The 23,437-nt window shown below is 50.5% G+C and overlaps 1 protein-coding gene across 2 annotated transcripts in view; it reads left to right on the forward strand.

Annotated features, from left to right (window-relative positions):
• plod3 (procollagen-lysine, 2-oxoglutarate 5-dioxygenase 3) overlaps nt 1–23,013 on the forward strand; it is a 23,035-nt gene extending 22 nt beyond the window's left edge. Inside the window, exons 1-18 of one of the 2 annotated variants that reach the window (XM_080486564.1) lie at nt 1–147; nt 5,484–5,575; nt 5,770–5,906; nt 7,362–7,525; nt 7,762–7,874; nt 13,186–13,249; nt 13,347–13,444; nt 14,015–14,116; nt 14,224–14,412; nt 15,387–15,508; nt 15,718–15,822; nt 16,452–16,577; nt 20,813–20,954; nt 21,031–21,144; nt 21,224–21,295; nt 21,363–21,467; nt 21,556–21,702; nt 22,489–23,013. The exon at nt 1–147 is cut by the window's left edge and continues 22 nt beyond it. In XM_080486564.1, coding sequence (XP_080342690.1) covers nt 48–147; nt 5,484–5,575; nt 5,770–5,906; nt 7,362–7,525; nt 7,762–7,874; nt 13,186–13,249; nt 13,347–13,444; nt 14,015–14,116; nt 14,224–14,412; nt 15,387–15,508; nt 15,718–15,822; nt 16,452–16,577; nt 20,813–20,954; nt 21,031–21,144; nt 21,224–21,295; nt 21,363–21,467; nt 21,556–21,702; nt 22,489–22,770 — 2,274 coding nt within the window. In that variant the 5' untranslated portion in view covers nt 1–47 and the 3' untranslated portion in view covers nt 22,771–23,013. The remainder of the gene's footprint in view (nt 148–5,483; nt 5,576–5,769; nt 5,907–7,361; nt 7,526–7,761; nt 7,875–13,185; nt 13,250–13,346; nt 13,445–14,014; nt 14,117–14,223; nt 14,413–15,386; nt 15,509–15,717; nt 15,823–16,451; nt 16,578–20,812; nt 20,955–21,030; nt 21,145–21,223; nt 21,296–21,362; nt 21,468–21,555; nt 21,703–22,488) is intronic. The other variant, XM_080486565.1, reaches the window with a different exon arrangement.
• Nucleotides 23,014–23,437: the final 424 nt, after the last annotated feature.

Consider the following 23,437-nt stretch of genomic DNA (forward strand, 5'->3'; position numbering starts at 1 on the left):
CGCACGGTCAAAGTAGCGGCCGGTTGTCCAGCGGGAGGATCTCAGCCATGACTCCGTGTGCAGTCCTCCGCCTCTGGGCGCTCAGCGGGCTCCTCATCGGGCTCCCCACCGGCTCTGTGTCCGCCAAGCCGCGGCGCCCCTCTGCAGGTATGGCGGCCGGAGCCGGGCCGGGCGGACCGCGGTGCGGCCTGAAGGGTCCCCCTGACCCGCAGGAACTGCGGGGTCCGAGCTAACGATGCTACTTGCTAAATGCTCTGTGAAGTGTTTGTTTTGGTTCTCACAACTTATTTAGGCGCGTTCTAACAGTTCTATACAGTTCAGTGTGTGAGAACAGTTCTATACAGTTCAGTGTGTGAGAACAGTTCTATACAGTGTGTGAGAACAGTTCTATACAGTTCAGTGTGTGAGAACAGTTCTATACAGTTCAGTGTGTGAGAACAGTTCTATACAGTTCAGTGTGTGAGAACAGTTCTATACAGTGTGTGAGAACAGTTCTATACAGTTCAGTGTGTGAGAACAGTTCTATACAGTTCAGTGTGAGAACAGTTCTATACAGTTCAGTGTGAGAACAGTTCTATACAGTGTGTGAGAACAGTTCTATACAGTTCAGTGTGTGAGAACAGTTCTATACAGTGTGTGAGAACAGTTCTATACAGTTCAGTGTGTGAGAACAGTTCTATACAGTTCAGTGTGAGAACAGTTCTATACAGTTCAGTGTGAGAACAGTTCTATACAGTGTGTGAGAACAGTTCTATACAGTTCAGTGTGTGAGAACAGTTCTATACAGTTCAGTGTGAGAACAGTTCTATACAGTTCAGTGTGTGAGAACAGTTCTATACAGTGTGTGAGAACAGTTCTATACATTGTGTGAGAACAGTTCTATACAGTTCAGTGTGAGAACAGTTCTATACAGTTCAGTGTGTGAGAACAGTTCTATACAGTGTGTGAGAACAGTTCTATACAGTTCAGTGTGAGAACAGTTCTATACAGTTCAGTGTGAGAACAGTTCTATACAGTGTGTGAGAACAGTTCTATACAGTTCAGTGTGAGAACAGTTCTATACAGTTCAGTGTGAGAACAGTTCTATACAGTTCAGTGTGTGAGAACAGTTCTATACAGTTCAGTGTGTGAGAACAGTTCTATACAGTGTGTGAGAACAGTTCTATACAGTTTGTGAGAACAGTTCTATACAGTTCAGTGTGTGAGAACAGTTCTATACAGTTCAGTGTGTGAGAACAGTTCTATACAGTGTGTGAGAACAGTTCTATACAGTTCAGTGTGAGAACAGTTCTATACAGTGTGTGAGAACAGTTCTATACAGTTCAGTGTGTGAGAACAGTTCTATACAGTTCAGTGTGAGAACAGTTCTATACAGTTCAGTGTGTGAGAACAGTTCTATACAGTTCAGTGTGAGAACAGTTCTATACAGTGTGTGAGAACAGTTCTATACAGTTCAGTGTGTGAGAACAGTTCTATACAGTTCAGTGTGAGAACAGTTCTATACAGTTCAGTGTGTGAGAACAGTTCTATACAGTGTGTGAGAACAGTTCTATACATTGTGTGAGAACAGTTCTATACAGTTCAGTGTGAGAACAGTTCTATACAGTTCAGTGTGTGAGAACAGTTCTATACAGTGTGTGAGAACAGTTCTATACAGTTCAGTGTGAGAACAGTTCTATACAGTTCAGTGTGAGAACAGTTCTATACAGTGTGTGAGAACAGTTCTATACAGTTCAGTGTGAGAACAGTTCTATACAGTTCAGTGTGAGAACAGTTCTATACAGTGTGTGAGAACAGTTCTATACAGTTCAGTGTGTGAGAACAGTTCTATACAGTTCAGTGTGAGAACAGTTCTATACAGTTCAGTGTGTGAGAACAGTTCTATACAGTTCAGTGTGTGAGAACAGTTCTATACAGTTCAGTGTGAGAACAGTTCTATACAGTTCAGTGTGAGAACAGTTCTATACAGTTCAGTGTGAGAACAGTTCTATACAGTGTGAGAACAGTTCTATACAGTTCAGTGTGTGAGAACAGTTCTATACAGTGTGTGAGAACAGTTCTATACAGTTCAGTGTGAGAACAGTTCTATACAGTTCAGTGTGTGAGAACAGTTCTATACAGTTCAGTGTGAGAACAGTTCTATACAGTGTTGGAGAACAGTTCTATACAGTTCAGTGTGAGAACAGTTCTATACAGTGTTGGAGAACAGTTCTATACAGTTCAGTGTGTGAGAACAGTTCTATACAGTTCAGTGTGAGAACAGTTCTATACAGTTCAGTGTGTGAGAACAGTTCTATACAGTTCAGTGTGAGAACAGTTCTATACAGTGTTGGAGAACAGTTCTATACAGTGTGTGAGAACAGTTCTATACAGTTCAGTGTGTGAGAACAGTTCTATAGGTGGAACACACCAGTTAACTAGCTGCGACTGTGTGAAAGTGTTAGAGCAGGTTTCTCTGTAATCTGATCTCTGATCAATCTGGGATTAAAATCCAGACTTTATTGATCAAACTTCATCAGGAGTTACAGCTGACAATTTTCACACCTTCATGTCTTCATCACTTCATACCATCTTCATCACTTCATACCATCTTCATCACTTCATATCATCTTCATCACTTCATACCATCTTCATCACTTCATATCATCTTCATCACTTCATATCATCTTCATCACTTCATATCATCTTCATCACTTCATACCATCTTCGTCTTCGTGATCAAGCACTAATGAGACACTGCCTGAACTCTGGATTTTCTGTGTCCCTTTAGTCCTCATCAGTGATTGGACAGCTGATCATTCTTATAGTATTTGATTTATTTCAGTAGGGACAGTACACATTAATGAACCTATAACCTCTGTACGTGTCAGATTATCACCATAGGCTCAGATTATCACCATAGGCTCAGATTATCACCATAGGCTCATTTCTATCTGTTGTCCCTCGACAGGCTGATGTAAAAAATGTCACACGTAACAATAAGACAAAGACAAGTCACAGGACAATATCCAACAGGAGGACATACAAGACAAGGGACAGAGGGATCACAACTCCTCTCTCAAGGAGATGGACAGGATGGACGGCAGGCGAAGACAAGACAGAGGACTGAGGACAGGGGAAGACAGGGGAAAGAAAAGCAGTTCACTTCCACATACTCAGAGTTAGTCAGTTAAAGGAGTTACAGCTCATAGAAACCTAGAGTTTGAGATCACTCCTTGTTCCATCAGTAGAGTTCACTGTATCTCAGTAGAGTTCACTGTATCTCAGTATGAGTTCACTGTATCTCAGTATGAGTTCACAGTATCTCAGTAGAGTTCACTGTATCTCAGTATGAGTTCACTGTATCTCATTAGAGTTCACTGTATCTCAGTAGAGTTCACTGTATCTCAGTATGAGTTCACTGTATCTCAGTAGAGTTCACTGTATCTCAGTATGAGTTCACCGTATCTCAGTATGAGTTCACTGTATCTCAGTAGAGTTCACTGTATCTCAGTATGAGTTCACTGTATCTCAGTATGAGTTCACTGTATCTCAGTATGAGTTCACAGTATCTCAGTAGAGTTCACTGTATCTCAGTATGAGTTCACTGTATCTCATTAGAGTTCACTGTATCTCAGTAGAGTTCACTGTATCTCAGTATGAGTTCACTGTATCTCAGTAGAGTTCACTGTATCTCAGTATGAGTTCACCGTATCTCAGTATGAGTTCACTGTATCTCAGTAGAGTTCACTGTATCTCAGTATGAGTTCACTGTATCTCAGTATGAGTTCACTGTATCTCAGTAGAGTTCACTGTATCTCAGTATGAGTTCACTGTATCTCAGTATGAGTTCACCGTATCTCAGTAGAGTTCACTGTATCTCAGTATGAGTTCACTGTATCTCAGTATGAGTTCACTGTATCTCAGTAGAGTTCACTGTATCTCAGTAGAGTTCACTGTATCTCAGTATGAGTTCACTGTATCTCAGTATGAGTTCACCGTATCTCAGTATGAGTTCACCGTATCTCAGTAGAGTTCACTGTATCTCAGTAGAGTTCACTGTATCTCAGTTTGAGTTCCAGGTATTATAAAGAGATATTTTGAGTTTCCTTATCTTCTAAAAAGGAAACATGTTATTTAAGTGCACGTAGCCCCAACGTGCACTATCATAATAATAATTTAATCAATTGTGTTCACAAGTCGGGGGTCATCGGAGCCACTCCTTCAATTGGTTTTTGGAAGTGTTGAAGCTGGAGGGTTCCTTCACTGCAGTGGGTAAAGTGTTCCACTGGAAGCTGAGGGGTTCCCTCACTGCAGTGGGTAAAGTGTTCCACTGGAAGCTGAGGGGTTCCCTCACTGCAGTGGGTAAAGTGTTCCACTGGAAGCTGGGAGGTTCCCTCACTGCAGTGGGTAAAGTGTTCCACTGGAAGCTGAGGGGTTCCCTCACTGCAGTGGGTAAAGTGTTCTACTGGAAGCTGGGAGGTTCCCTCACTGCAGTGGGTAAAGTGTTCCACTGGAAGCTGGGGGGTTCCCTCACTGCAGTGGGTAAAGTGTTCCACTGGAAGCTGGGGGGGGTTCCCTCACTGCAGTGGGTAAAGTGTTCCGCTGGGAGGTTCCCTCACTGCAGTGGGTAAAGTGTTCCACTGGAAGCTGGGGGGTTCCCTCACTGCAGTGGGTAAAGTGTTCCGCTGGGAGGTTCCCTCACTGCAGTGGGTAAAGTGTTCCACTGGAAGCTGGGGGGTTCCCTCACTGCAGTGGGTAAAGTGTTCCACTGGAAGCTGGGAGGTTCCCTCACTGCAGTGGGTAAAGTGTTCTACTGGAAGCTGGGAGGTTCCCTCACTGCAGTGGGTAAAGTGTTCCACTGGAAGCTGGGGGGTTCCCTCACTGCAGTGGGTAAAGTGTTCCACTGGAAGCTGGGAGGTTCCCTCACTGCAGTGAGTAAAGTGTTCCACTGGAAGCTGGGGGGTTCCCTCACTGCAGTGGGTAAAGTGTTCCGCTGGGAGGTTCCCTCACTGCAGTGGGTAAAGTGTTCCACTGGAAGCTGGGAGGTTCCCTCACTGCAGTGGGTAAAGTGTTCCACTGGAAGCTGGGAGGTTCCCTCACTGCAGTGGGTAAAGTGTTCCACTGGAAGCTGGGGGGTTCCCTCACTGCAGTGGGTAAAGTGTTCCACTGGAAGCTGGGGGGTTCCCTCACTGCAGTGGGTAAAGTGTTCCACTGGAAGCTGGGGGGTTCCCTCACTGCAGTGGGTAAAGTGTTCCACTGGAAGCTGGGAGGTTCCCTCACTGCAGTGGGTAAAGTGTTCCACTGGAAGCTGGGAGGTTCCCTCACTGCAGTGGGTAAAGTGTTCCACTGGAAGCTGGGAGGTTCCCTCACTGCAGTGGGTAAAGTGTTCCACTGGAAGCTGGGGGGTTCCCTCACTGCAGTGGGTAAAGTGTTCCACTGGACACTGCTTTTGTAGGACAGGACGTTTTGACCAAAGGCAGTCTTGTCATCACTGTTGGCAGAAAACCTGTTGGTCATCACTGCTGCAACCGAGGAGACGGACGGCTTCAAGCGCTTCATGAGGACGGCGAGAGAGTTCAGATACACCGTCAAGGTCTCACACACACACACACACACACACACACACACACACACACACACACACACACACACACACACACACACACACACACACACACACACACACACACACACACACACACACACACACACACACACACACACACACACACACACACACACACAGTGGAAGATGATGATGATGATGATGATGAGGGGTGTGTCCAGGTGCTGGGTCTGGGGGAGGAGTGGAAGGGGGGGGACGTGGCTCGGACGGTGGGAGGAGGACAGAAGGTGAGATGGCTGAAGAAAGAACTTCTCAAACACTCCGACAACAAGGACCTGGTGGTGATGTTCGTAGACAGGTACCTGTCTGTCTGTCTGTCTGTCTGTCTGTCTGTCTCTCTCTAACCCATCTTTCTCTCTATTGGTCTCTCTGACCCGTCTCTCTCTCTAACCCGTCTCTCTTTCTAACCCGTCTCTCTCTCTCTGACCCGTCTCTCTCTCTAACCCGTCTCTCTCTCTAACCCGTCTCTCTCTCTAACCCGTCTCTCTTTCTAACCCGTCTCTCTCTCTCTGACCCGTCTCTCTCTCTAACCCGTCTCTCTCTCTAACCCGTCTCTCTTTCTAACCCGTCTCTCTCTCTCTAAGCCGTCTCTCTCTCTCTAACCCGTCTCTCTTTCTAACCCGTCTCTCTCTCTCTAACCCGTCTCTCTTTCTAACCCGTCTCTCTCTCTCTAAGCCGTCTCTCTCTCTCTAACCCGTCTCTCTTTCTAACCCGTCTCTCTCTCTAACCCGTCTCTCTTTCTAACCCGTCTCTCTCTCTAAAACCCGTCTCTCTCTCTAAAACCCGTCTCTCTCTCTAACCCGTCTCTCTTTCTAACCCGTCTCTCTTTCTAACCCGTCTCTCTCTCTAAAACCCGTCTCTCTCTCTAACCCGTCTCTCTCTCTAACCCGTCTCTCTCTCTAACCCGTCTCTCTTTCTAACCCGTCTCTCTCTCTAACCTGTGTCTCTTTCTAACCCGTCTCTCTCTCTAACCCGTCTCTCTTTCCAACCCGTCTCTCTTTCTAACCAGTCTCTCTCTCTAACCCGTCTCTCTTTCTAACCCGTCTCTCTCTAACCCGTCTCTCTCTCTAACCCGTGTCTCTTTCTAACCCGTCTCTCTCTCTAACCCGTGTCTCTTTCTAACCCGTCTCTCTCTCTAACCCGTCTCTCTTTCCAACCCGTCTCTCTTTCTAACCAGTCTCTCTCTCTAACCCGTCTCTCTCTCTAACCCGTCTCTCTCTAACTTGTCTCTCTCTGACCCGTCTCTCTCTCTCTCTCTAACCCGTCTCTCTCTAACCCGTCTCTCTCTCTAACCCGTCTCTCTTTCTAACCCGTCTCTCTCTCTAACCCGTCTCTCTCTCTAACTTGTCTCTCTCTGACCCGTCTCTCTTTCTAACCCGTCTCTCTCTCTAACCCGTCTCTCTCTAACCCGTCTCTCTCTCTGACCCGTCTCTCTCTCTGACCCGTCTCTCTCTCTAACCCGTCTCTCTTTCCAACCCGTCTCTCTCTCTAACCCGTCTCTCTCTAACTTGTCTCTCTCTGACCCGTCTCTCTCTCTAACCCGTCTCTCTCTCTAACCCGTCTCTCTCTCTGACCCGTCTCTCTCTCTGACCCGTCTCTCTTTCTGACCCGTCTCTCTCTAACCCGTCTCTCTTTCTAACCCGTCTCTCTTTCTAACCCGTCTCTCTCTAACCCATCTCTCTTTCTAACCTGTCTCTTATCTATCCAGTCTGTCTCTAACCCGTCTGTCTCTCTGTCCCGTCTGTCTCTCCAGTTACGATGTGATCCTGGCTGCCGGGCCAGACGAGCTGCTCTCTAAGTTCTCGGTTCTGGATCACAGAGTGGTTTTCTCTGCAGAAGGTTTCTGTTGGCCCGACCAGCGTCTGGCCTCCAGGTACCCCGAGGTGCATTCTGGGAAACGCTACCTCAACTCCGGAGGTGAGACTCTGACGCACACTGAGTCACTCTGACTCACTGAGTCACTCTGACTCACTGACTCACAGTGTGTGTGTGTGTGTGTGTGTGTGTGTGTGTGTGTGTGTGTGTGTGTGTGTGTGTGTGTGTGTGTGTGTGTGTGTGTGTGTGTGTGTGTGTGTGTGTGTGTGTGTGTGTGTGTGTGTGTGTGTGTGTGTGTGTGTGTGTGTGTGTGTGTGTGTGTGTGTGTGTGTTCGTAGGCTTCATAGGCTTTGCCTCTGAGCTCAGCTCTCTGGTTCAGCAGTGGAAGTACAAAGACGATGATGATGATCAGCTGTTCTACACCCGGCTCTACCTGGACAAGACCCAGAGGGTAACACACACACCTGGACACACCTGTAACACACACACCTGGACACACCTCCAGACACCTGTAACACAACACACCTGGACACACCTTCAGACACCTGTAACACACACACCTGGACACACCTGTAACACACACACCTGGACACACCTGTAACACAACACACCTGTAACACACACACCTGGACACACCTTCAAACACCTGTAACACAACACACCTGGACACACCTCCAGACACCTGTAACACACACACCTGGACACACCTTCAAACACCTGTAACACACACACCTGGAAACACCTTCAAACACCTGTAACACACACACCTGGACACACCTGTAACACACACACCTGGACACACCTCCAGACACCTCCAGACACCTGTAACACACCTCCAGACACCTGTACCACAACACACCTTCAAACACCTGTAACACACACACCTGGACACACCTTCAAACACCTGTAACACACACACCTGGACACACCTGTAACACACACACCTGGACACACCTCCAGACACCTGTAACACACACACCTGGACACACCTGTAACACAACACACCTTCAAACACCTGTAACACACACACCTGGACACACCTGGACACACCTCCAGACACCTGTAACACACACACCTGGACACACCTTCAAACACCTGTAACACACACACCTGGACACACCTCCAGACACCTGTAACACACACACCTGGACACACCTTCAAACACCTGTAACACACACACCTGGACACACCTGTAACACACACCTGGACACACCTCCAGACACCTGTAACACACACACCTGGACACACCTTCAAACACCTGTAACACACACACCTGGACACACCTCCAGACACCTGTAACACACACACCTGGACACACCTTCAAACACCTGTAACACACACACCTGGACACACCTCCAGACACCTGTAACACACACACCTGGACACACCTGGACACACCTCCAGACACCTGTAACACACACACCTGGACACACCTGTAACACACACACCTGGACACACCTCCAGACACCTGTAACACACACACCTGGACACACCTTCAAACACCTGTAACACACACACCTGGACACACCTCCAGACACCTGTAACACACACACCTGGACACACCTGTAACACACACACCTGGACACACCTTCAAACACCTGTAACACAACACACCTGGACACACCTGTAACACAACACACCTGGACCCACCTGTAACACACACACCTGGACACACCTCCAGACACCAGTAACACACACACCTGGACACACCTTCAAACACCTGTAACACACACACCTGGACACACCTCCAGACACCTGTAACACACACACCTGGACACACCTTCAAACACCTGTAACACAACACACCTGGACACACCTGGACACACCTGTAACACACACACCTGGACACACCTTCAAACACCTGTAACACAACACACCTGGACACACCTTCAAACACCTGTAACACAACACACCTGGACACACCTGTAACACACACACCTGGACACACCTTCAAACACCTGTAACACACACACCTGGACACACCTCCAGACACCTGTAACACACACACCTGGACACACCTTCAAACACCTGTAACACACACACCTGGACACACCTTCAAACACCTGTAACACACACACCTGGACACACCTGTAACACACACACCTGGACACACCTCCAAACACCTGTAACACACACACCTGGACACACCTGTAACACAACACACCTGGACACACCTGTAACACACACACACCTGGACACACCTCCAGACACCTGTAACACACACACCTGGACACACCTCCAAACACCTGTAACACAACACACCTCCAAACACCTGTAACACACACCTGGACACACCTTCAAACACCTGTAACACACACACCTGGACACACCTTCAAACACCTTTAACACACACACCTCCAGACACCTGTAACACACACACCTGGACACACCTCCAAACACCTGTAACACACACACCTGGACACACCTTCAAACACCTGTAACACACACACCTGGACACACCTGTAACACAACACACCTGGACACACCTGTAACACACACACCTGGACACACCTCCAGACACCTGTAACACACACACCTGGACACACCTCCAAACACCTGTAACACAACACACCTCCAAACACCTGTAACACACACCTGTAACACACACACCTGGACACACCTTCAAACACCTTTAACACACACACCTGGACACACCTCCAGACACCTGTAACACACACACCTGGACACACCTGTAACACACACCTGGACACACCTCCAGACACCTGTAACACACACACCTGGACACACCTTCAAACACCTGTAACACACACACCTGGACACACCTCCAGACACCTGTAACACACACACCTGGACACACCTTCAAACACCTGTAACACACACACCTGGACACACCTCCAGACACCTGTAACACACACACCTGGACACACCTGTAACACACACACCTGGACACACCTCCAGACACCTGTAACACACACACCTGGACACACCTCCAGACACCTGTAACACACACACACCTGGACACACCTGTAACACACACACCTGGACACACCTCCAGACACCTGTAACACACACACCTGGACACACCTGTAACACACACACCTGGACACACCTCCAGACACCTGTAACACACACACCTGGACACACCTCCAAACACCTGTAACACAACACACCTCCAAACACCTGTAACACACACCTGGACACACCTTCAAACACCTGTAACACACACACCTGGACACACCTTCAAACACCTTTAACACACACACCTCCAGACACCTGTAACACACACACCTGGACACACCTCCAAACACCTGTAACACACACACCTGGACACACCTTCAAACACCTGTAACACACACACCTGGACACACCTGTAACACAACACACCTGGACACACCTGTAACACACACACCTGGACACACCTCCAGACACCTGTAACACACACACCTGGACACACCTGGACACACCTCCAGACACCTGTAACACACACACCTGGACACACCTTCAAACACCTGTAACACAACACACCTGGACACACCTGTAACACACACACCTGGACACACCTTCAAACACCTGTAACACACACACCTGGACACACCTGTAACACACACACCTGGACACACCTCCAGACACCTGTAACACACACACCTGGACACACCTTCAAACACCTGTAACACACACACCTGGACACACCTCCAGACACCTGTAACACACACACCTGGACACACCTCCAGACACCTGTAACACACACACACCTGGACACACCTTCAAACACCTGTAACACAACACACCTGGACACACCTGGACACACCTGTAACACACACACCTGGACACACCTTCAAACACCTGTAACACAACACACCTGGACACACCTTCAAACACCTGTAACACAACACACCTGGACACACCTGTAACACACACACCTGGACACACCTCCAGACACCTGTAACACACACACCTGGACACACCTTCAAACACCTGTAACACACACACCTGGACACACCTGTAACACACACACCTGGACACACCTTCAAACACCTGTAACACACACACCTGGACACACCTGTAACACACACACCTGGACACACCTCCAAACACCTGTAACACACACACCTGGACACACCTGTAACACAACACACCTGGACACACCTGTAACACACACACCTGGACACACCTCCAGACACCTGTAACACACACACCTGGACACACCTCCAAACACCTGTAACACAACACACCTCCAAACACCTGTAACACACACCTGGACACACCTTCAAACACCTGTAACACAACACACCTGGACACACCTGTAACACACACACCTGGACACACCTCCAGACACCTGTAACACACACACCTGGACACACCTTCAAACACCTGTAACACACACACCTGGACACACCTGTAACACACACACCTGGACACACCTTCAAACACCTGTAACACACACACCTGGACACACCTGTAACACACACACCTGGACACACCTCCAAACACCTGTAACACACACACCTGGACACACCTGTAACACAACACACCTGGACACACCTGTAACACACACACCTGGACACACCTCCAGACACCTGTAACACACACACCTGGACACACCTCCAAACACCTGTAACACAACACACCTCCAAACACCTGTAACACACACCTGGACACACCTTCAAACACCTGTAACACACACACCTGGACACACCTTCAAACACCTTTAACACACACACCTGGACACACCTCCAGACACCTGTAACACACACACCTGGACACACCTCCAAACACCTGTAACACACACACCTGGACACACCTGTAACACAACACACCTGGACACACCTGTAACACACACACCTGGACACACCTGGACACACCTGTAACACACACACCTGGACACACCTTCAAACACCTGTAACACACACACCTGGACACACCTTCAAACACCTGTAACACACACACCTGGACACACCTCCAAACACCTGAAACACACACACCTGGACACACCTTCAAACACCTGTAACACACACACCTGGACACACCTCCAAACACCTGAAACACACACACCTGGACACACCTCCAGACACCTGTAACACACACACCTGGACACACCTCCAGACACCTGTAACACACACACCTGGACACACCTCCAGACACCTGTAACACACACACCTCCAAACACCTGTAACACACACCACACCTGGACACACCTCCAAACACCTGTAACACACACACCTGTAACACACACACACCTGGACACACCTCCAAACACCTGTAACACACACACCTGGACACACCTCCAAACACCTGTAACACACACACCTGGACACACCTGTAACACACACACACACACACACCTGGACACACCTCCAAACACCTGGAACACACACACCTGGACACACCTGTAACACACACACCTGGACACACCTCCAAACACCTGTAACACACACACCTGGACACACCTGTAACACACACACACACACCTGGACACAGCTTCAATCACCTGTAACACACACACACCTGGACACACCTGTAACACACACACCTGGACACACCTTCAATCACCTGTAACACACACACACCTGTAACACACACACACACACCTGGACACACCTGTAACACACACACCTGGACACACCTTCAATCACCTGTAACACACACACACACACCTGGACACACCTGTAACACACACACACACACACCTGGACACACCTGTAACACACACACACACACACCTGGACACACCTGTAACACACACACCTGGACACACCTCAAAACACCTGTAACATATGTTTCCGATGTCTCCATGTCCTCAGACAAAATTCAACATGACCCTGGACCATCGTTCCAGAATCTTCCAGAACCTGAACGGCGCCGTAGGTGAGCATGTCGTCCAATCAGCTGTCTGGCTGCTTTGCTCTGATTGGCTGAGGGACGGAGCCTCCATAACCAGCTGCTTCCCAAATCTGTCTGTTAGACGAGGTCGTCTTAAAGTTCGAGAAGTCAAAGGTCAGAGCCAGGAATGTGGCCTACGATACGTTGCCTGTCGTCGTTCATGGCAACGGACCCACCAAGGTAACGACCAATCACAGCATGCCGTCCAGCTCCTAAGGCAGAGGTTGAGGCTCGTCATGACGACATCTAAAGGTTTATCCAACACAAGTGATGAAAAATGGATGCAATGTGTTGTCTCCTCCTCACCCCCTCCCCCACCTCCTCCTTCTCCTCCTCTCCCCTCCTCCACCTCCACCTCCTCCTCTCCTCTCCCCACCTCCACCTCCTCCTCTCCCCACCTCCTCCTCCTTCTCCTCCTCTCCTCTCCCCACCTCCACCTCCTCCTCTCCCCACCTCCTCCTCTCCCCACCTCCACCTCCTTCTCCTCCTCTCCCCTCCTCCACCTCCACCTCCTTCTCTCCCGACCTCCTCCTCCTTCTCCTCCTCTCCCCACCTCCACCTCCTTCTCCTCCTCTCCCCTCCTCCACCTCCTTCTCTCCCGACCTCCACCTCCTTCTCCTCCTCTCCCCTCCTCCACCTCCTTCTCCTCCTCTCCTCTCCCCTCCTCCACCTCCACCTCCTTCTCTCCCGACCTCCTCCTCCTTCTCCTCTCCCCACCTCCTCCTCTCCCCACCTCCACCTCCTCCTCAGCTCCAGTTAAACTACCTTGGTAACTACGTTCCAACTGCTTGGACCTACGATGGCGGCTGCTCCACCTGTGACGACGACCTGCTGCTGTTAACCAACACACCGGTGGGAACACACACACACGCGCACACACACAGAGTGACATCATACAGGTGTGTGTGTGTGTGTGTGTGTATTTCTGATGTGTGTGTGTCTGATGTGTGTGTGTCCAGGAGCAGGAGCTTCCTCTGGTCTACGTGGCGGTCTTCATTGAACGAGCGACTCCATTCATGGAGGAGTTTCTGCAGCGACTGACGACTCTGAACTACCCCCCGACACGGCTCCGCCTCTTCATACACAACAACGTAACACACACTCTGAACTACCCCCCGACACGGCTCCGCCTCTTCATACACAACAACGTAACACACACTCTGAACTACCCCCCGACACGGCTCCGCCTCTTCATACACAACAACGTAACACACACTCTGAACTACCCCCCGACACGGCTCCGCCTCTTCATACACAACAACGTAACACACACTCTGAACTACCCCCCGACACAGCTCCGCCTCTTCATACACAACAACGTAACACACACTCTGAACTACCCCCGACACAGCTCCGCCTCTTCATACACAACAACGTAACACACACTCTGAACTACCCCCGACACGGCTCCGCCTCTTCATACACAACAACGTAACACACACTCTGAACTACCCCCGACACGGCTCCGCCTCTTCATACACAACAACGTAACACACACTCTGAACTACCCCCCGACACGGCTCCGCCTCTTCATACACAACAACGTAACACACACTCTGAACTACCCCCCGACACGGCTCCGCCTCTTCATACACAACAACGTAACACACACTCTGAACTACCCCCCGACACGGCTCCGCCTCTTCATACACAACAACGTAACACACACTCTGAACTACCCCCCGACACGGCTCCGCCTCTTCATACACAACAACGTAACACACACTCTGAACTACCCCCCGACACGGCTCCGCCTCTTCATACACAACAACGTAACACACACTCTGAACTACCCCCCGACACAGCTCCGCCTCTTCATACACAACAACGTAACACACACTCTGAACTACCCCCCGACACGGCTCCGCCTCTTCATACACAACAACGTAACACACACTCTGAACTACCCCCCGACACGGCTCCCTCCCTCTCTCCCTCCCTCCCTCTCTCCCCCCCCCTCTCCCCCTCCCTCCCTCCCCCTCTCCCCCTCCCTCCCTCCCTCCCCCCCCTCTCTCCCTCCCTCCCTCCCTCCCCCTCTCTCCCTCCCTCCCTCCCCCCCCTCTCTCCCTCCCTCCCTCCCCCTCTCTCCCTCCCTCTCTCCCTCCCTCCCTCCCCCCTGCAGGTTGTGTACCATGAGCGTGACGTCCAGCGGTTCTGGCATCATCATAGCAACCAGTTTCCAGACGCCGTGCTGGTGGGACCGGAGGAAAACCTGCAGGAGGACCAGGCCAGGACCATGGCAGTGTGAGTGTGGACCTGGACCTGGAGCTGGACCTGGACCTGGACCTGGTCAAGTGTAACGTGTGTGTGTGTGTGTGTGTGTGTGTGTGTGTGTGTGTGTGTGTGTGTGTGTGTGTGTGTGTGTGTGTGTGTGTGTGTGTGTGTGTGTGTGTGTGTGTGTGTGTGTGTGTGTGTGTGTGTGTGTGTGTGTGTGTGTGTGTGTGTGTGTGCAGCACGGCCTGTCAAAAGGACCCACAGTGTGACTACTACTTCAGTCTGGACTCTGAGGTGGCGCTGACCAACCGCGACACCCTGAAGATCCTCATTGAGGAGAACAAGTACGTTTCCATGGCAACACTTCAACTCACAACATCAAAAGGTTTCACATCCACACCACAACGTCTTGAAAACTTTGTTTCCACGGCAACAGCAGAAACTGACAATGATGTAGTTCTCCTGTCAGTCCACTAGTGGGTGCTGTTGTTAGTTTTAGTACTGAAAACACACACACACACACACACACACACACACACACACACACACACACACACACACACACACACACACACACACACACACACACACACACACACACACACACACGCAGCAGAGAACAATGAGCTCTAAACATGAACACTGGGAGGGAGGACATTCTAGTGGACAGCCACCAAGTTGGATTGTTGTTATGGTGACTGTCAAAATAAAACCACCAAGTTGGATTGTTGTTATGGTGACTGTCAAAATAAAGCCACCAAGTTGGATTGTTGTTATGATGACTGTCAAAATAAAGCCACCAAGTTGGATTGTTGTTATGGTGACTGTCAAAATAAAACCACCAAGTCCAGGAGAATCTGGATTGAGAGTCATGACACCACGGAGGAATCTTTGTTCTGATTGGCTCTACTGAGCATGTGCAGAACTAGTAGTTGCTATGGCCGCGGTGACCAGGCTGACCTTTGACCCCCAGGTCGGTGATCGCCCCCATGCTGTCCAAACACGGGAAGCTGTGGAGTAACTTCTGGGGAGCTCTGAGTCCTGAAGGCTTCTACTCCAGATCTGAGGACTACATCGAGATCGTGCAGGGAAAGAGGATGTGAGTGCACACACACACACACACACACACACACACACACACACACACACACACACACACACACACACACACTATACAAACTGTTGATGATGATGATGAAGAAGGTGGTGTGTTCAGGTGCTGGGTCTGCGTTGTGTACTAATGGTGTGTTGTGTGTCTGCAGCAGGGTGTGTTTTTTTCCTCAAGAATATTTTGTTTGAGTTTTCACAACGAGAGTACACACTGTATATTCAGAACTATGCTGTAGATATGTCCATACTGTGCAGATCTGCAGTGTACACCAAGGTTTGCATTAGTATTCACAGAAATACTTTGAAGAGAGACTTGTGTTTTCTCCTAGCTGGAATACCAAGGGAGGTGAATGGCTTTGGAGGGGAGGTGAATGGCTTTGGAGGGGAGGTGAATGGCTTTGGAGGGGAGGTGAATGGGTTTGGAGGGGAGGTGAATGGGTTTGGAGGGGAGGTGAATGGCTTTGGAGGGGAGGTGAATGGGTTTGGAGGGGAGGTGAATGGGTTTGGAGGGGAGGTGAATGGCTTTGGAGGGGAGGTGAATGGGTTTGGAGGGGAGGTGAATGGCTTTGGAGGGGAGGTGAATGGGTTTCCACCATCTTGGAGGGGAGGTGAATGGGTTTCCACCATCTTGGAGGGGAGGTGAATGGGTTTCCACCATCTTGGAGGGGAGGTGAATGGGTTTGGAGGGGAGGTGAATGGCTTTGGAGGGGAGGTGAATGGCTTTGGAGGGGAGGTGAATGGCTTTGGAGGGGAGGTGAATGGGTTTCCACCATCTTGGAGGGGAGGTGAATGGCTTTGGAGGGGAGGTGAATGGGTTTCCACCATCTTGGAGGGGAGGTGAATGGGTTTGGAGGGGAGGTGAATGGGTTTGGGGGGGAGGTGAATGGGTTTCCACCATCTTGGAGGGGAGGTGAATGGCTTTGGAGGGGAGGTGAATGGCTTTGGAGGGGAGGTGAATGGCTTTGGAGGGGAGGTGAATGGGTTTCCACCATCTTGGAGGGGAGGTGAATGGGTTTGGGGGGGAGGTGAATGGGTTTCCACCATCTTGGAGGGGAGGTGAATGGCTTTGGAGGGGAGGTGAATGGCTTTGGAGGGGAGGTGAATGGGTTTCCACCATCTTGGAGGGGAGGTGAATGGGTTTGGAGGGGAGGTGAATGGGTTTGGAGGGGAGGTGAATGGCTTTGGAGGGGAGGTGAATGGGTTTGGAGGGGAGGTGAATGGGTTTCCACCATCTTGGAGGGGAGGTGAATGGGTTTCCACCATCTTGGAGGGGAGGTGAATGGGTTTGGAGGGGAGGTGAATGGGTTTCCACCATCTTGGAGGGGAGGTTTAATGCTGATGCTGCTTCATTCACAGGGAAACGTTCCCTCTTGTGCAGAGATCTGACCAAAGTGCTGACGCAGTGACTTTATAGGGGGCGGAGAGGGGTCCAGGTTTGCTCCGAAGAGCAGAAGATCGTCTGCGTAGAGAGACAAGTCGTGTTCGGCTCCCATTCTGCTAATCCCCTAAGTCCTCACAGCTATGGAGTGTGACCTGGGGTGGCTCTATGGCCAGATCAATAAGTAGTGGGCTCAGAGGGCGTCCTCGCTGGGTCCCCCGTCGCACAGTGAAAGGTTCTGATTGTTGAGACTTGGTACTGATTGAGGCTGAGGGGCGTTGGTATAGCAGCTTTATCCACGTGATAACGGTTGGAGCAAAAGCACATTCTTCCCAGGCTTTAAGGAGGTATCCAACACCTTCCCTGCACCTCCAGACAGAACACCCTCGGGGGGGGTGACGGAGAGTACAGGATGTTGACGTAGGACTGGTGGTGCTGAACAAAGCCAGTTTGATCTTCTGATGTGATTAATGGGAGAGTGGACTCCAACATGCAGGCCAACGCTTTGGCCAAGATTTTAACATCGAGATTCAATGAAGAAATTGGCCTGTAGGAGGAGCTCTCATCTGGGTCTTTACCTTTCTTTAAGATAAGAGTGCTACTGGAAGGTTAGGGATCCCAGAGGAGACAATCGAGGTGAAAGGACGAGAACGGTTAAAAAACTTCTTCAGGAAATCCGTCTGGACCTGGGGATTTACCCGATTGCAGTGAGGAAATTGCTGCAACTATTTCCTCTTTGGATATAGGTTGGTCTAGTTTACTTTTATTGTCGGGGGGAACAAGTATGGAGGTGAGAGTAGAAGTTTCTGAAGGGGTCCTTCATTTTAGAAGGATCAAATGTAAGATTGCCATTGTCCATTTAAAAGTTTGTGATGAGCTGTTTAGCTCTGAACCCTCTCAGCTGATTGGATAGCATTTTGCCAGATTTGTCACTATGGATGTAGAATTGACTTTTACTCTTTAAAAGTTGCTGTTCAATGTGATGAGTCAAGAGGAGTTCTACACGTTTTTATACACTTCAGGATTGCTATTTTGAGAGTATTGTAAATCATTGTCTTTCGTCTGATTGGCTCGTTCAAGTTGCTCCTTGATGGCCTGTCTTTTCATATTCACTGTGTAAGGGATCATTTGTCCTCTGAGGGACGCTTTGACTGCATCCCAGACCACCAGGCTGGACGATTCAGGTGTGTTAGTATCAAGGAGAAGGGAGGCTGCTCCTCCATGGATCTAACAGCCAGTATCAGACAGGAGGGGGAAGGTACAGCACCAGTGTCTGCTGGTTTGAGGGAGGGCAGGGAGAGTCAGGGGCATTGTGACGGGCATGATCTGATATCAGGGTGGTGGTGTGTTAACTCAGTGTGGTGTTGAGTTAACTCAGTGTGGTGTGGTGTTAACTCAGTGTGGTGTGTTAACTCAGTGTGGTGTTGAGTTAACTCAGTGTAGTGTGTTAACTCAGTGTGGTGTTGAGTTAACTCAGTGTGGTGTTGAGTTAACTCAGTGTGGTGTGGTGTTAACTCAGTGTGGTGTTGAGTTAACTCAGTGTGGTGTGGTGTTAACTCAGTGTGGTGTTGTGTTAACTCAGTGTAGTGTGTTAACTCAGTGTGGTGTTGAGTTAACTCAGTGTGGTGTTGAGTTAACTCAGTGTGGTGTGGTGTTAACTCAGTGTGGTGTTGAGTTAACTCAGTGTGGTGTGGTGTTAACTCAGTGTGGTGTTGAGTTAACTCAGTGTGGTGTTGAGTTAACTCAGTGTGGTGTGGTGTTAACTCAGTGTGGTGTTGAGTTAACTCAGTGTGGTGTTGAGTTAACTCAGTGTGGTGTTAACTCAGTGTGGTGTTGTGTTAACTCAGTGTAGTGTGTTAACTCAGTGTGGTGTGTTAACTCAGTGTGGTGTTGTGTTAACTCAGTGTAGTGTGTTAACTCAGTGTGGTGTGTTAACTCAGTGTAGTGTGTTAACTCAGTGTGGTGTGTTAACTCAGTGTGGTGTGTTAACTCAGTGTGGTGTTGTGTTAACTCAGTGTGGTGTTGTGTTAACTCAGTGTGGTGTGTTAACTCAGTGTGGTGTGTTAACTCAGTTTGGTGTGTTAACTCAGTGTGGTGTGTTAACTCAGTGTGGTGTGTTAACTCAGTGTGGTGTGTTAACTCAGTGTGGTGTGTTAACTCAGTGTGGTGTGTTAAATCAGTGTAGTGTGTTAACTCAGTGTGGTGTTGTGTTAACTCAGTGTGGTGTGTTAACTCAGTGTGGTGTGTTAACTCAGTGTGGTGTGTTAACTCAGTGTGGTGTTGTGTTAACTCAGTGTGGTGTTGTGTTAACTCAGTGTAGTGTGTTAACTCAGTGTGGTGTGTTAACTCAGTGTGTTGTGTTAACTCAGTGTGTTGTGTTAACTCAGTGTAGTGTGTTAACTCAGTGTGGTGTTGTGTTAACTCAGTGTTGTGTTGAGTTAACTCAGTGTGGTGTTGAGTTAACTCAGTGTGGTGTTGAGTTAACTCGGTGTGGTGTTGAGTTAACTCAGTGGTGTGTTAACTCAGTGTGGTGTTGAGTTAACTCAGTGTGGTGTTGAGTTAACTCAGTGTGGTGTGGTGTTAACTCAGTGTGTTGTTGAGTTAACTCAGTGTGGTGTGGTGTTAACTCAGTGTGGTGTGTTAACTCAGTGTGGTGTTGTGTTAACTCAGTGTGGTGTTGTGTTAACTCAGTGTGGTGTTGAGTTAACTCAGTGTTGTGTTGAGTTAACTCGGTGTGGTGTTGAGTTAACTCAGTGTGGTGTTGTATTAACTCAGTGTTGTGTTGAGTTAACTCGGTGTTGTGTTGAGTTAACTCAGTGTGGTGTTGTTATGTTGTGTGTCTGCAGCGGGGTCTGGAACGTGCCCTACATCACCCAGGCCTACTTGGTCCGAGGAACCGTCCTGAGGTCCAAACTGTCCCGGGTCAGCCTGTACCAGGACCAGGACATGGACCCTGACATGGTCTTCTGCAGGGCCATCAGAGACCAGGTGAGTCCCTCCAGCCGGTCCTGAGGAGGTACTGGTCCTGAGAGTCCAGCAGGTCTGACCCGGTCCCTGTCTCCAGGGGGTCTTCATGTTCCTGTCCAACCGGGTGGACTTTGGCCGCCTGGTGGCCTCGGCCAGCTTCAACGTGACCCGGTTGCACCCGGACCTGTGGCAGATCTTCGACAACCCCGTGGTCAGGAGGACTCACCTGGAGGTCTGAGCAGGTAGACCTGGTCCTGGACCGAGACCGACTGACTCTGTCTCTGTTCCAGGACTGGAAGGAGAAGTACATCCACCAAAACTACTCCAAGATCTTCCAGGACCAGGAGGGCTTGGTGGAGCAGGTAAGAGGTGCAGGTCTGTGGGGGCCCTGGCGGGACCCCGGCAGGTCCTGACCTGGGTCCGTCTCAGCCCTGTCCAGACGTGTACTGGTTCCCGGTGTTGTCGGACAAGATGTGTGACCAGCTGGTGGAGACCATGGAAGACAACGGCCAGTGGTCCGGCGGAAACCACAAGGTGAGTCTCGTCTCTGACAGAATCCGGGCCAGGGGGACGGGGTCTGACGGGGTCTGACGGAGTTTGACGTGGTCTGGTTGTGGTCCAGGATGAGCGTCTGGCCGGCGGCTACGAGAACGTCCCCACGGTGGACATCCACATGAACCAGATCGGCCTGGAGAAGGAGTGGCTCCGGTTCCTCAAGGACTACATCGCCCCCGTCACCCAGAAGCTCTACCCCGGATACTACCCAAAGGTCTGGCCAGACCAGGACCCCCCAGACCTGCTGCAGGCCTGACCCAAACACTGACCCCATTCATGTACCCCGCCACCGGTCCTAGGACTGGTCCTTGGACAGGTCCTAGGACTGGTCTGGAGCTACAGGTGCTGAAATCCTGGGGCTGCAGGAGCTGCAGGTGCTGCAGGCCCAGAGGCTGCAGTTGCTTGAGCTGCAGGTGCTGCAGGTCCTGGGGCTGCAGGTGCTGCAGGTCCTGCAGGCCCAGAGGCTGCAGGTGCTTGAGCTGCAGGTGCTGCAGGTCCTGGGGCTGCAGGTGCTGAAATCCTGGGGCTGCAGGTGCTTGAGCTGCAGGTGCTGCAGGTCCTGGGGCTGCAGGTGCTGCAGGCCCTGGGGCTGCAGGTGCTGCAGGTCCTGGGGCTGCAGGTGCTGCAGGCCCTGGGGCTGCAGGTGCTGCAGGCCCAGAGGCTGCAGGTGCTGCAGGCCCAGAGGCTGCAGGTGCTGCAGGCCCAGAGGCTGCAGGTGCTGCAGGCCCAGAGGCTGCAGGTGCTGCAGGCCCAGGTGCTGCAGGTCCTGGGGCTGCAGGTGCTGAAATCCTGGGGCTGCAGGTGCTGCAGGCCCAGAGGCTGCAGGTGCTTGAGCTGCAGGTGCTGCAGGTCCTGGGGCTGCAGGTGCTGAAATCCTGGGGCTGCAGGTGCTGCAGGTCCTGGGCTGCAGGTGCTGCAGGCCCAGGGGCTGCAGGTCCTGGGCTGCAGGTGCTGGAGCTGCAGAAGCTTGAGCTGCAGGTTGAAGGTGTTGTCTTTGCAGGCCCAGGCCATCATGAACTTCGTGGTTCGCTACCGTCCAGACGAGCAGCCGGCGCTGCGGCCGCACCACGACTCCTCCACCTTCACCATCAACATCGCGCTCAACAGGAAGTGGCTGGACTACGAGGGCGGCGGCTGCCGCTTCCTGCGCTACGACTGCCAAGTGGAGGCGCCGCGCAAGGGCTGGTCCTTCATGCACCCGGGCCGCCTGACGCACTACCACGAGGGCCTCCCCACCACCAGGGGGACCCGCTACATCATGGTGTCCTTCGTCGACCCCTGAGTGTGTGTGTGTGTGTGTGTGTGTGTGTGTGTGTGTGTGTGTGTGTGTGTGTGTGTGTGTGTGTGTGTGTGTGTGTGTGTGTGTGTGTGTGTGTGTGTGTGTGTGTGTGTGTGTGTGTGTGTGTGTGTGTGTGTGTGTGTGTGTGTCCAGTTTAACTTGTCTCCTCTGGGTTTTAAAGTTTCCTCTTTGTATAAACTACTTTAAGTTATTTGTTCATGACTGAATAAAGTTTTTGAAGTTTTGAACGTTTCTTGTCAACAAGCAGCCGACTGACGCTGAACGTCTGAGGATTGAAGGAACAGCAGGACAGACTGATTGTCCACAGGAAGAATGTGTCCTAACTGTCCCTCCTCTCTCCTAACTGTCCCTCCTAATTCCTAACTGTCCCTCCTATCTCCTAACTGTCCCTCCTATCTCCTAACGGTCCCTCCTATCTCCTAACTGTCCCTCCTATCTCCTAACTGTTCCTCCTATCTCCTAACTGTCCCTCCTATCTCCTAACTGTTCCTACCTCCTAACTGTCCCTCCTAATTCCTAACTGTCCCTTTTATCCCCTCATAGTCCCTCCTATCTCCTTTCCTATCCACTTCTCCTTAACCCCAGAATTGTTTGAGGCGGCCATGATAAGGAGCGTTGGAATTCTCACTAAGCTAAGGAGAGAAGGGTC

Source organism: Lipophrys pholis, assembly GCF_963383615.2.
Source record: "Lipophrys pholis genome assembly, chromosome: 18".
In the NCBI taxonomy this organism is placed as follows: Eukaryota; Metazoa; Chordata; class Actinopteri; order Blenniiformes; family Blenniidae; genus Lipophrys; species Lipophrys pholis.